This window comes from Panthera tigris, chromosome A1, assembly GCF_018350195.1.
Source record: "Panthera tigris isolate Pti1 chromosome A1, P.tigris_Pti1_mat1.1, whole genome shotgun sequence".
Lineage (NCBI taxonomy): Eukaryota > Metazoa > Chordata > Mammalia > Carnivora > Felidae > Panthera > Panthera tigris.
The window spans coordinates 81,288,547-81,301,580 of NC_056660.1; the positions used below are offsets into that span (position 1 = coordinate 81,288,547).

Here is a 13,034-nt window from a genome sequence, read left to right on the forward strand (position 1 = left end):
CCGCCCCCTCGGCTGTCGCAGGTTCCGCACGGAGCGCGGCGGACGCGGCGCGGCCCGGCGCCGGGTCGGGGTCAGGCCGGGGTCGGGGTCGGGGTCGCGGTCGCGCCGGGCCGGCCGGGCGGCGGTTGGGCGGCCCGGGGCGGTGCTGACGACAGGCCCGCCCGCCCGCGCGGCCGGGGAGGCGGGACGGGGCGGGGCGCCCGCTGCTTCCCGGCCGCAGCCATGGCCGACGAGACCCCCAGGAAGGGTGCCCTGTCGGCGCTCGTCGGGCACACCAACGGCCTCACCAAGCCCGCGGCCCTGGCCGCGGCCGCCGTGTCGCCCAAGCCCGCGGGCGGCGGCGGCTCCAGGAAACTAGTCATCAAGAATTTCCGAGGTGGGTGCGGGGCGGCCGGCCGGGAAGGAGCGGGGGGGGGGGGGGGGGGCCGGGGTCGCGGCTCCTCCCGCCCGCGGCACCGGCCAGAGGAACCGGGCCGCCCGGGCAGCGCACTTCTTCCGCCGCCGCCAGCCGTCCCGGCAGCGTCCTGCTGTCGCGTGCCCGGGTCAGCCGGCGCCTGCGGACCTGCGTGCGCTTCCCGCTCGGGGCTCGGCGGCGGCGAAGGCGGAGCGGGGCTCGCGCGGCGGCCCGGCGGACCCGGGGGGGTGGCGGGGGATGGTTCTGTGAAGCGCGCCCGCCTCACTCGGGCTCTCCGGACCCACAGACAGACCCAAACTGCCGGACAACTACACGCAGGACACCTGGCAGAAGCTCCACGAGGCGGTGAGAGCCGTGCAGAGCAGCACCTCCATCAGGTACAACCTGGAAGAGCTGTATCAGGTGAGGCCCCGCCGGGGCGGGCGGCGCTGCCGGCCCGCCTCGCTTGCTTGGGTGCTGTCACGGTTGTGTAGGTAACACACCGGTCCAGGGCCAGGAAGTGTGGTGCGGACGCGGGTTGGGTGGTCCTCAGTGTTGTTTCAGAGTCGGAAATGAGGGAAGTAGCGGGAACGCAAGCATCGGCCTTCCGCAAGAACAGTAAGAGTCCTGGGGCGGCGTGTCCCCCGGGTCATTGCGTGATTCATTGGTGGTTCGTGGTTGTGGGATTTTTATTTTCAGGCTTAAGCTGCCTGGAAAGATAAAGTTATGCCATTTCGGGAGAAAGATGTGTTTCTAAGAGCCACACGACTGTCATACTTTTTTAAATAGACGTGATTTGTTATTGTAACTTCACGGTTACATAGGACACTCTCTCTGCGCTTCTGGCTCATAGATTTTCTCATTTTGTGATTGTTGCTATTAAGACATGCAGACAGATTTTGTTACGTTTCATGTAAAGATGTTCCATTTTTAACACAAAAATGGTTAAAAGTACATGTTACTGTTTGCGTATTCCATTTATAAGCAGACTGGTTTCTCTGATCTTCCATTTGTAAAGAATGGCACTCATCAACTAGTCTGTTATCTACGTTTTAGGTAACAATATGATACCACAATTTCTATTAAAGGACTTGAATTAAAATTTTTCTTCTGTTTGCATGAGTGATTACATCATAAAAACAATGGGGATTACAAAAAAGTACAAAGAAGAAAATTAAAACTGTATATACTCCCATCATCCAAAGAAGACTACTGTTGACAGTTTGATACACATACATCCCTTTTTGTTTTAAATCATCATAAGTTCTATTTTTAGATCAACTTTATTAAGGTATAATTTGTACATAATGTGTACTTCAATACATTTTATACTGACGTGTAAATCACCACCACCACAGTCAAGATGTAGAATGTTTCTACGTGAAAAAGTTCGTCTCTCCCCTGATCCACTCCTTGCAGACCACTGATTTCTGTGGCTATATTCCACCAGTCTAGCATCTCCCTTAAGCGGAACCTTCATCTTCCACTTGGGATAGTGCTTGGGACCGTCATGCCTACTGTGTGACAGTAATTTGTTTCTTGGTTGCTGAGTAGTGGGTACCACCATTTCACCAGCTAACAGGTATTTGGGTTTCCAGTTTGGGGCTGTTATGCATAAAGCTGCTATGAACATTAACAGAGATGATTTGTGTGGACATATGTTTCATTCCTCTTGGGTGAATATCGAGAAGTAGGGGCTCAAAGTCCTAACTTTTTAAGGCATTTCATGTTTTCAGAGTGGCTATACAATTTTTTTTTTAAGTTTATTTATTTTGAGAGAGCATGCATGCATGCTTGCTTGCAGGGGAGGGGCAGAGAGAGGGAGAGAGAGAATCCCAAGCAGGCTCTGCACTAAGTGTGGAGCCCAACGTGGAGCTCGATCTCAGGAACCGTGAGATCGTGACCTGAACCCAAATCAAGAGTGGGCCACTTAACCGACTGAGCCCTCAGGCTCTGGTATCTGTACCAGCAGGTGTAGGGGAGCTCCAGGTGTTCTGCAGTCTTGCTAACGTGCTATTATCAGTCTTTTTGATTTTAGCCACTTGAGTGCGTGTGTAGCGGTCTTTTGCAATTCCATATGAGTTTTAGAATGTTTGCCAATTTCTACAAAAAAAGCCGACTAGTGTTTTGATTAGGATCGTGTTGAATTCCAGATCAGTGTGGGGAAAATTGATATCCTGATATCGTGTCTACTGATTGATCACAAGGGATGGCTCTCTGCTTCGTCTTCCTTCATTTCTCTCAGCAGTGCCTTCTAGTTCCAGTGTGTAGGTCTAATACAGCTTCTATGAGGTTTAGCCCTAAGCATTTCATATTTTTTTTAAGGTTTATTTATTTTTGAGAGACAGAGTGCAAGCAGGGAGGGACAGAGAGCGAGGGAGACCCAGAATCTGAAGCGGGCAGCTCAGAGTCCGATGTGGGGCTCAAACCCACAAATTGTGAGGTCATGACCTGAGACGAGGTCAGACGCCTCACTGACTGAGCCACCCAGGCACCCCAAGCATTTCATATTTTTAATTGTATTATAAATAATAGTTTTAATTACTGGTTTTCGCTAGTGTATAGAAATAGAAATTATTTTTATACATTGGTTTGGTATACTGCTCTCTTACCTCTCCTCCAGTGGCTTTTTTGTGGATTCCATCAGGTTTTCTACATAGACCATCATGTCGCCTATGAACAGAGATAAGAGATGGTTTTACTTCTTTCTAATCTGCATGCCTTTTAATTCCTTTTCTTACCTCAGTGCACTGTTCAGAACACCAGAATGACGATGAGTAGAAGTGGTAAAAGCAGACAGTTTTTGTTTGGTTCCTGATCTCAGTGGGGAAAGCCTTCTTCAGGCTTTCAGCATCAAGTGTGATGCTGGCTTATCATAAGTGCCCATCATCGGGTTGAGGAAGCTCCTTTCCATTCCTAATTTGCTGAGAGATTCCCAGAAGTGCATGTTGGACTTTGATGAATTCTTCTGTAACCGCTGGGGTGGTCATATGACATTTGTTTTCTTAGTTTATCGCATGGATTGACTCTTCACGTGGCAAGCCCATCTGGCAGCTGCAGGACAGATCTGAGTTGGCAGTGGTGTGTTACCCTTTTTTGTACTGTGGGATTCAGGTTGCTGTCACTTCATTGGTTTTTGCATCTGTGGTCATGGAGGATGTTGGTGTGTTGTTTTCTCGTACTGTCTTTGTCTGAGTTTGTCTCAGAAATGAAGGCCTCATAAAGTGAGTTGCAAATGTTCTCTCCTTTTCGTTTTCTAGAAGAGTTTGTATGGACTTGGTATTATTTTTTCCTTAAATGTTTGAGAGAGTTCCCGGTGAAACCACCTTGGCTTTGTGGAGAATTCGTAAACCACGGACTTCTTTGGTGGGTTTGGAGCTCTTCGGGTAATTCGTGTCTTCAAGTCCACTAATCTTCTGTGGCATCTAATCTGCCCGTAGTGCCATCTGGTGAAAGTTTCATCCCATGCATTGTTTTTCTCTCTAGGGGCTCAATTTGAACCTTCTCAGTATCTTTCCTGTCACTACGTAACTTCTGGACAGAGGGGATACAGTTATAATAGCTGTTTCCGTGTGTCTGTCTTCCAGTTCTTTACTGTCAGCTTCCGGCTGCATTCGACCGCTTTTTCTCCCCTTTAGGTGTTGTGTTTTTCTACTTCATCGCACATCTGATAATCTTTGATTGACTGTCAGACATTGTGAATCTTGATTTGTGGGTAGATGTTTTTGTATTTCTATAAATATTCTTGAGTTTCATTCTGGACATATTAAATTATTTGAAAACCTTTTGATCTTTTAGAGTCCTACTTTTAAGATTTGTTAGGCAAGACTAGAACAGTATTATGTCCAGGGCTCATCGCTCCACAACTGAGTATTCAGGGCCCAGTGTCTTAACGACTTTCCAGTCTGGCTCGTAGGAAGGTGCTGTTCCAGGTCCCATGTGGGCACCAGACCCTGTTGTCCCTTTCCCCGTCCTTAGTTTGCTCACACACAGGTGGCGAGTTCTTGAGGGGGACCCTTGACCTCTCCTTGCTCATGTCCATGCCCTCTGTGGCCACACGTCTTCCCTGTAGGCCTTTGTCTCGGAGACTCGAGCCTCAGCTCCCGGCCCCCTCTCCACAGCCTGGAAACAGGGACATAGGAAGGGAGCGTCCGAGCTCGTTTCCCTCCCAGAGGTCGCTGTCATTCACAGCCCAATGTGCGATGCTTCGCAGACTGCTATTTCACACGTTTTGTGTGACATTTGGTTAATTCAGGCAGAAAGGCTAGTCTAGTCCCCTTATTTCATCTTGGCCAGAAGCAGAAGTCCCATCAGGTGTCTGAACTCTCATAGGTTTATTAGTTTAATAAACTGCTATATCTTGCAGCCAGGTTTCTTTATTCTTCTCTTCCTGGAGATTTGACCATCTGGGATCGATTGCCTGTCATCTTTCATAGAATGACTTTGCCATACCTTTTACCCAGCAGTGTAGTTCATAACAGTCGCTGCATGTGTTACCATGAATGAACAGTATAGTTTATAACAGTCACTGCACGTGTTATTATAAACACTAGTTCCAGGTGCCCTGGGTGTCTGTGTGCGTCTTGACACCCTGAGGGCTGGGGGTGCTTACCCCCAAAATGGAATCTCACATTCCATGGGGCATCCCAGGAGGCAGGGGCAGCGGGGAGGCAGGGGCGCAGGCCGGCTCCTGGCCACTCACAGAGAGGTACCCTGATTTCAGGTACCTCTCTGGGGAATGAGCTGCTCAGATCTTTTGGAAGCAAATGGGGTAGAAATAGTAAGTGACATCATTGTGTAGTTATTGAATGTTTGCCTTATCCTGATCTTGTGATAAAGCAGTCAGTGCATTTACCTGGTGTTTCAAAGTACAGTTGAAGTTTTTGCTGAGGTGGTGTGGTATATACTTCGCGAAGAATTTTGTGTGAAAGTGACAGTTCTCACCAAAGTATGGAAGTTTTTTTAGGTTTTTGTGTGTGTGTGTTTTTTTTAAGGAAGTTTTCAGGATGATTTGAGGGAGAAGCTTTTACGTTTTGATATTGATTAGTCTTCCCAAAGTGGGGTCTCTTCTCCCCCCATCAAGGCATCCCTTACCACGTGGACACTTTAGGAGGCCTCCCTGGAGGAGAAATTAGCTCCTGTGTGTCTGCTACAGTCCACCTGTTGTTTCTCTGTAGGAGGGAGGTTCAAAGTGTGGTGAGAGGAGAGTCTGCACAAACGTATGCCCCGTCCACACTTTCCTCCGACAGAGCTAAGGCGAGGAGACTTTCAATGCCCAGATCTTTTTAGTCTGTCTTTAAAGATCTGAGTTTAGGTCTGGAATTAACACCTGTGGAAAAAAGTTTATCTTGTGTGTCTCCTGCCTATACGTTTTAGTCCTGTTTGCCAGCATAGTGGACAACAGATAACTGAAGTCTGCATTTTCGACAAGGGTTTCAGGGAAAGGGCTAAGTGCTGATTTCAGGCACTTTTGATGCCCAGAAACAAAGCCATCATGGGAGACTTACTGTTCTGAGGAAAACCATGCTGTCCTGAGTCACGGACTAAGGTCTCCGAAGTCTTCCTGCTTGGTGATGATTTAGTGAAGGGGAATGTGGGGTTAGGTGTTAAGTGTATTAATAAGATGGCTCAAACTGATCAGACTGATTGAAAAGGCCCGGAAAGTAGTAGACACATATAAACATGTTATTTGATGGACCGATTTGAGAAAGTAACAAATTAATCAATAGTGAGCTCCATACAGAAGTTGCTCAAAAACAGAGGTGAATATCCAAACTCAAATCTATTCAGCTTAAGAGAAAGAATTTCATAAATCAGCAGTTCTGAGCACTCAGTGGGATTAGTCGTCTGTGTTCAGGAGTTGACTGTGAACATCTGGGAACTGGGAGTCAGGGTCGGTACTGCCCCCCACGCTGCCCATGTTGGCCGTAAAGCCCCCATCCAGGTGACTTCCAATCCCTCTCAAACATACTCTCTCACTCAGATCTGAGCTGTAATTTAATTTCTGCATCGTTCTGTACTCGTTTCCTACAGGCAAGAACCCCATTAGCGCTTTCTTCCGAGCGGTGAGTTCACGCTTGAGTAGGGTCCGCCTTCAAGACCAAGTATCACTTACAGAGGGGACATAGCTGCCCCCCACCCGGAACTGTGCATGTGTGCCAGGAGAGCACTGTGCCGGCCTCCGGCTGTCAAGTGTGAGCTCTGGCGTGGCCACGGCCTGTGCGCCTCTCTCTGTAAGGTTGGCCCGGGTGTGATTTTCCCCAGGGCTGGGGACTGGCTCTCATTTTCCCTTCATCTACATAAATATGTGCTCCTAGTATCTGCCTGCTTTTCTCTTTTACGATTTCTCACACTACGGTACCCTCCACTCCTTTTTCTGTCTGGTCTCAGCTTTGGCCTTCGAGACTTTCATGAAACAGATCGTCTTCCAGGACCGTGTGCTCTCATTTCATTGCTCCCGTGTGTTCCCCCCACCCCACGGCTCTCTTTAATGTCCTGTTGGATATTCCACACTCAGGGCCAAGTATGCTGGGGGCTGCGGCTCCACCCTGCACAGGGACCGGTGTCTGATCTGCCGTATGCCCATCTGTCTGGCTTCAGTGCACTTGTCTGTCCCAACACAGACGACAACCTGGAGAGGGCTTGGGTGTGGAGGCCTGGCAGACTTAGATTACAGAGCTGTGCCTGGGCAGTTCGGACAGGCGGCTTCCTCCATGGCTGAGTGAAAGCGAGGAAGACACTAACACAGGGCTTCTCCCCCTCCTGTCATCCTTGGATTAGCTGAATTCCTTCTGTCTGCTGTGCCTCTTACACATGTGAGGGGTAATGTGAAACACACCGTACCGTTGGACTCCCAATTCACACCCCACAGCGGGCACTTCTGCGCCCCAAAGCAGGACTCTGTCTCCAGCACTTCTTTTGGGGAGGGGGCTTGTATGTTGTGGTGCTCCTGTAACTGACAGAAGAGTCAGCCAGGGGCCCTGCTGGGCCGCACTCTCTCTTCCCAGTGAGGGTGCCTGTAACATGAAGACACCAGCAGTGACTCAGCAAAAGACACTGAGAAAGGACAGCACCCACAGCAAACCTGTCTACGCCAGGGTTTGGCTGGTGCTTGTAAGAGGCCCCCAGGTTCTGTTTTAAGAAAAGATCTTAAGTGTGCTTCATGTAAATAGTAAATATGTGCCAAAGAGGACATAGATGAGAAAGGTGTTGTAAAATCAACAGTGACAGCATGTCACAACTGGGGTAAGATTGTTTTGAGGACACTGACTCCTCCTTCAGGAATGAGAGCAGGCAAAGTGGTTCCGTGAGTGAGATGTTCCGTGAGGGACACGTACTACCAAGCTCATCTTGATTTTTACCAAAGAAAATACGTTTTCTTCATGTATTGCATCAAAATCATTTCATAATAATTATGCTTATGGATCTCCCAATAATTAAGTTACTGGAGCAAAAGCATTTGTCAGCAGGTTATTTTGGGTTTTCAGAAACACAAGGATAGATCTTTGAAGTATAAAGATAGGACTACAAAGGGAAGGAATTACAGGGTTTGAGAAAGAAATTCGGGGCTTTAAACAGTGTAGATGAGCCCTTATTTGTAGAGCAAGGCAGCACGTAGGGGAATGCCGTATTGTGCTATTGCACTGATAACAAACTTGCTAAAAAACAAGTTATAATTTTTAATATCTTCATTCCGTGTTCCCTTTTGACCTTTATGAATGTGCATGTGTTTTATACAATAGTGATTACTGTATTTATTTAATTTATGTTAATAGGTAGCAATCTTATAATCCTAAACATGGGAACTATTAATATTTACAAGTCTTGCTACAACAAATAGCTTTATAAAAACTTAAGTTACCTATTTCCTCAGGAATATAGTATTTGATTTAAATTCAGATTCTGAAGTGTTTCCCCCATATTTTTTTAGATGGTTCAAAACTAGTCAGTAGAAAAAACTACACTTCTGTTTTTAGTATCTCACTTGGATTGAATGAGATGCTGGTTTTGTACATGAAATTGGAAAAGAAATGTTATTAGAACCAGTGAGAATATGCAACCATTATTTTTTGATGTGGATAAAGGTATTTTAAGAAAAATGTTTCTGCTTAAAAAACTTGTTTCTTCATTAACTTAAGACAAGCCTAAATAAATTACACATGCAGCCTGCAGAAAAATATGTAGGAAACAAGTACAGTGTAGCTGTTGTGGCCTGGGCACTCAGGAGCGTCCTTGCTACGCTACGGGCAGAAACTGCCCTGATGCTCGCCCACCTGTGTGGAAGGTGGTCACTGAGGGTCCGGAGCAGTGATTTCCTGACCTGGTTGCATGTTATAATCATCAAGGTAAACTCATCCACCTTTCCAGTGTCTTCCACCTCAGATGAATGTATGGGAACATCCAGATCTGTTTTAAAGTCCCCGGGTAAGAGTGGTGAGTGGCCAGGTTTAGAGACTGCTGCACTAGAAAAAAGGGCATTGTAGATGCTCAGATGTGTGCAGGGACGCCGCGGGGTCCCAGGTGTCATGGGCTGACATAGGTGTGCCGTCCAATCTGTGCTCGGTATTAGTTGTTGTTACCTTTTTTACCAGACCCTTCCTGGATTCCAGTAGTCCGACAATAATCACCCTGAACTTAAACATAACAGTTTCTTTGTAGTTTTTATAAGTATGAAGGGGGTGTTTGTCTGTTATGATTGTGATTTTATTTACATACACAGGTCTTTTTAAAGAACGATTTTGTTATTCATGGTGAATAATTCACTTGTTCCTTTTGTTTTTAGGCTGTTGAAAATCTCTGTTCTCACAAAGTCTCCCCAACACTCTACAAACAGCTGCGCCAGGTCTGTGAAGATCATGTCCAAGCACAGATCCTTCAGTTTAGAGAATATCCTTTTTTTGGCTCATGAGTTTCTATGCATTACCTAAATCTCTTGAGGCTGAACATTAATAGGATAAAGAAGTAGTGACTGTTGTTAGTATTAAAACAACAGCTTTCAAAATTCCCATTTATTTATAAAACAAAACCTAACATTTGTTTCACGTGACCTAATATAACAGATTTTTTTAAGTGGAATTTTTATTATTTACATTATTTATCTGATTAAAGCAAAAGAGTGTCCATTTATTGGGTATGGTTGAAGTGTTTAGGAAGACTTCTGAGAAATGTCTTAATTCTATTCTGCTGTCCTTCATTCTTGTGAAAAACCATCTATATTAGTTATCTCTGATGCATAACAAATTTCCCGCAGACTTGGCGACATAAACAAGCACCCGTTTGTAGGCTCACGGTTGTGTGGGTAGGGAGTCCCAGCTCGGTTCAGTGGGTTCTCAGCTCAGGGTGTCACTGGCTGAAACCGCGGGCTGGCTGGTCTAGGTTTTCCCACCAGACCGCCTTCCAGGCAGAACTCCTGTCCCTCTGTTGCAGGACTGATGTCGCTCTCAGCCCCTGGAGGCTGCCCTTGGTTTTTTGCTTCAAGGCCTCTTCTTTGACAGCATGGTTAGTTGCTGCTTCTGAGCCAACAGAAGAATGCCCCTCTCTGGTCTGCTGAGACAGAGTCTTCTAAGATATAACCCACCATATTCCCAGCCCGCCCACCAGTCAAGGGAGGGCAGTCTAGGCAAGTAGGTGGCCGGGCATCTTCGAGTTTTGCCAGCACACCACGCAGGACCAGTGTCTGCCAGGGAGACGGGGCTCCTTATATCCTATCGACAGTCTGGCCTCGGCCCAGTGCTCCAGCCCACCCCCACCCCTTTATTAGTCTCGTTGGGAAGGAACTAGGAAGTGGATTTAATATTACAGACACCTGCTTATGACTGCACTTTTCCAGGTCTCTTTCTTAATTTGCAAAAGTAGGTAGTTGGAGCCTGCTCATTTCTAACTCTTGTTCTAGCTGAAGGAGTCCTTTCTGTCCCATCACCCTTCCCTTGAGAAACTAAAGCATTCAGAGTTTGCTAAAATCTCTCAGGGCAGCTGCCACAGCTCTGTCACCTGCTGTCGAAGCTCTGGATTATCCATGGCAATGAAGCCCACATGGCCTAGAGCAAGGGGGTCTTCCCGTAAATGGGTGAGCAGAGTCCATTCTGGTTCTATTGTATTGGCATCTGTAACTGCACCTGTGCAGTATTTTCCGGCAGAGCTCTTTCCTACCAGAAATCATGAGTCCATTCAGGACAAAGGTGACCATACCATTGGACCTTTGGAAGATGGCCAGTATGCACCACGTCTCTGAGGCATCCTCTGAGGACACAGAGAGGCTCCTCTCCTACCTCAGTGCCACAGCACAGGATTCTCAGAGGCTGGGTGATGGATCCAGGAGCCCATCTGAGATGTTGACTTCTGAAAAGGAGCCTGACTCCCAGGCTTCCCGGAAGTCAGCAGATTCCCAGGTGTCCTCTCCTAGACCTGCAGGTTAGGCTGAACTTCCCAGAAGTCACCAGCAGATTCCCAGGTGTCCTCTCTGGGACAGGCACATGTTAGGGTGAACTGCTGTGATCGTTCCTAACCCAGCTGTCCCAGCTTACTCAAGACTACTTCATGATTACCTGATCAAACTATCCTCCTGCCAGTTAATCCTACCTTGTGGGTTACAGGAATGTGTTCATTAATTCAGTCATTCAGCAGGGACTTCCTTCCTGTCCAGACCTCTATCCGACAGTAGGAAATGATGGCATCGCCTCCTTTCTGCCCTCCCAGTAGTCCTGGTGCTGAGATAGAGGCGGGGGGCAGGGTCGTTGCATTTCCTTGATGCGACAAAACCATGTTTCTAGAAACTACGATGTATTTCATTAAAGAAAAAAGATGAAAAGATACTCTGCCATATGAATTGTCATTGGTGTGAGGCATCTTGAGTTCCAAGATATTAAGTTATTAGAATCAGGGACAGGAACTGCAGTGCAGGAAGCAGCTGGGGCAGAGCTTTCCAGAGGAGGGTACACTGGAGTCCCATCATGGAGGACCAGTGGGGTGTGGCCAGCCAGAGGGAATGAGCCATCAGAGAGGGGCGCTTGTGGGACACTTGTGGGACAAGGCCAGAACCTGGGCACACTGGTGGAATTTGAGGCCGTAATTCTGAGTTGCAGCTTGGGTTTGAATCTTTGCGTACGCTCTGAAAGGTCTGGACTTAAGTGCACATCTGAGGGCCCCTGCAGGTATTTGAAGCAAGAATCCAGTGCAGTTGTATCATGTTTGGCAGTGATACGGGCAGGATGAGACTGGTGACGAGGTGGGCCAGAGGTAGCACTTCCTTATTTCAGAGAAGGGGGCGGGGCGGGGCTGGAAACAGGAGTGAAGTAGGTTCTGGCCCTTTAGAGCTTAAACCCCAGGGAGACTGACGAGGGCATAAAGGTAGGCATTTATGGGTCAGGGTGGTGGGAGTTTTTAAAGGCTCGGATAAGCCCCTGGGGTGTAAGGAAAGGGCAGTCAGGCGCGTACCCGCCCCCAGGAGGGGCTGTGTGCAGGGGGAGGGGTGGCTGGTGGGGGACACAGTCCTGCCCTCGGAGCTCATTTTGCTGAAAGGGTGGGTAGCCTTGCCAGACTTCAAGGGGCCGAGCAGCAGAGCTGTTGCAGATGCCCAGGCCCTGCAGGAGTACTCCAGGGAGAGCATGCTGGGGTGTCTCTGGTCTCTGGGATGTTCCTGTAGTTTGTATGTGGCTGCTTTCTAAGGTCCAAGGACTGCTCCCTCCGCTGTACTGGCCGCATGCTGCTGGTGAGGACAACGGAAGGAGTGCTCAGGGAGGCCAGGAAGCCCCTGGTAGACAGGTGGTAAAGGACTCCTATGGAATTGAGTCAGCTACTGTGATTTTCTTACAGTACTGACTCTGTTCTTTCATTCATGTGTTTGCATTCTGCACTTACCTGCTCCTTTCGAAATAAGTTTCCTGCTATTGGTGATAGGCCTTTCCCCATGACCACGGCTTCCTGCACATGCACGCCTCAACCAAAAGCAGCGCATGCCGAACCTGGCATCACTCGGTGCAGAAAGGAGGCTGCGCCACGCACCCAGGCTGAGTTCAAAAGCTCCTCTTCTATGACAGCAACCGGCTCTCAGTGGAATCTGAGCCGGCCAGCACCTGTGCACAGAACTCACTCTTCCCACCCCCAACTCAGCTCTAGGGCATCTCCACTGTGGTGAACCACAGAAGGGCCAGCCTGCCAGCCTGCGGCGTCCGTGTGGAGTCCCACATAGCAGCAGCGTGGTCTACACGGCAGAAGGACAGAGGTGACCGGCGTGTTCACGATTTCCTGTGTCTTCCTACTCCGTAGATGACGGCAGGCTTTGGGCTTCTTTATGAAGACCCTCCGTGAGCAGCGTGTAGCCCGCGTGCACGTGTGGAGCGCCGGCAGCAGGCTGGGTTTGTGTGTCTACACGGCGCAGCCCTCGGTTAGTGCTGCGGCTCAGAGGTGAACATGACAGGCTTCCTGCCTCTGTGGACTTTGTAGGCTAATGAGGGAGGCAATAATTCAATCGTCCAAACCATGAACTGTGACAAATGTTGTGGCAGAAAATGTCCTCTGCGGTCATAGCAGGCAGACCTGATTGGGGTGAGGGGTGTCAGGTGGTGGGCCGGGGTGAGGGCGGCTTGTCCTTCTGCACACTCTGCTGGGGTAGGAGAGTGGGGTAACCTGGCTTAGACAGCGT

General features: G+C 48.5%; 1 protein-coding gene across 1 annotated transcript in view; it reads left to right on the forward strand.

Annotated features, from left to right (window-relative positions):
- The first annotated feature begins 140 nt into the window (after nt 1-140).
- CUL4A (cullin 4A) overlaps nt 141-13,034 on the forward strand; it is a 46,107-nt gene continuing 33,213 nt past the window's right edge. The window contains exons 1-3 of the mRNA XM_042980539.1: nt 141-376; nt 702-817; nt 9,177-9,280. Of these exons, the coding sequence (XP_042836473.1) occupies nt 223-376; nt 702-817; nt 9,177-9,280 (374 nt within the window). The 5' untranslated portion in view covers nt 141-222. The remainder of the gene's footprint in view (nt 377-701; nt 818-9,176; nt 9,281-13,034) is intronic.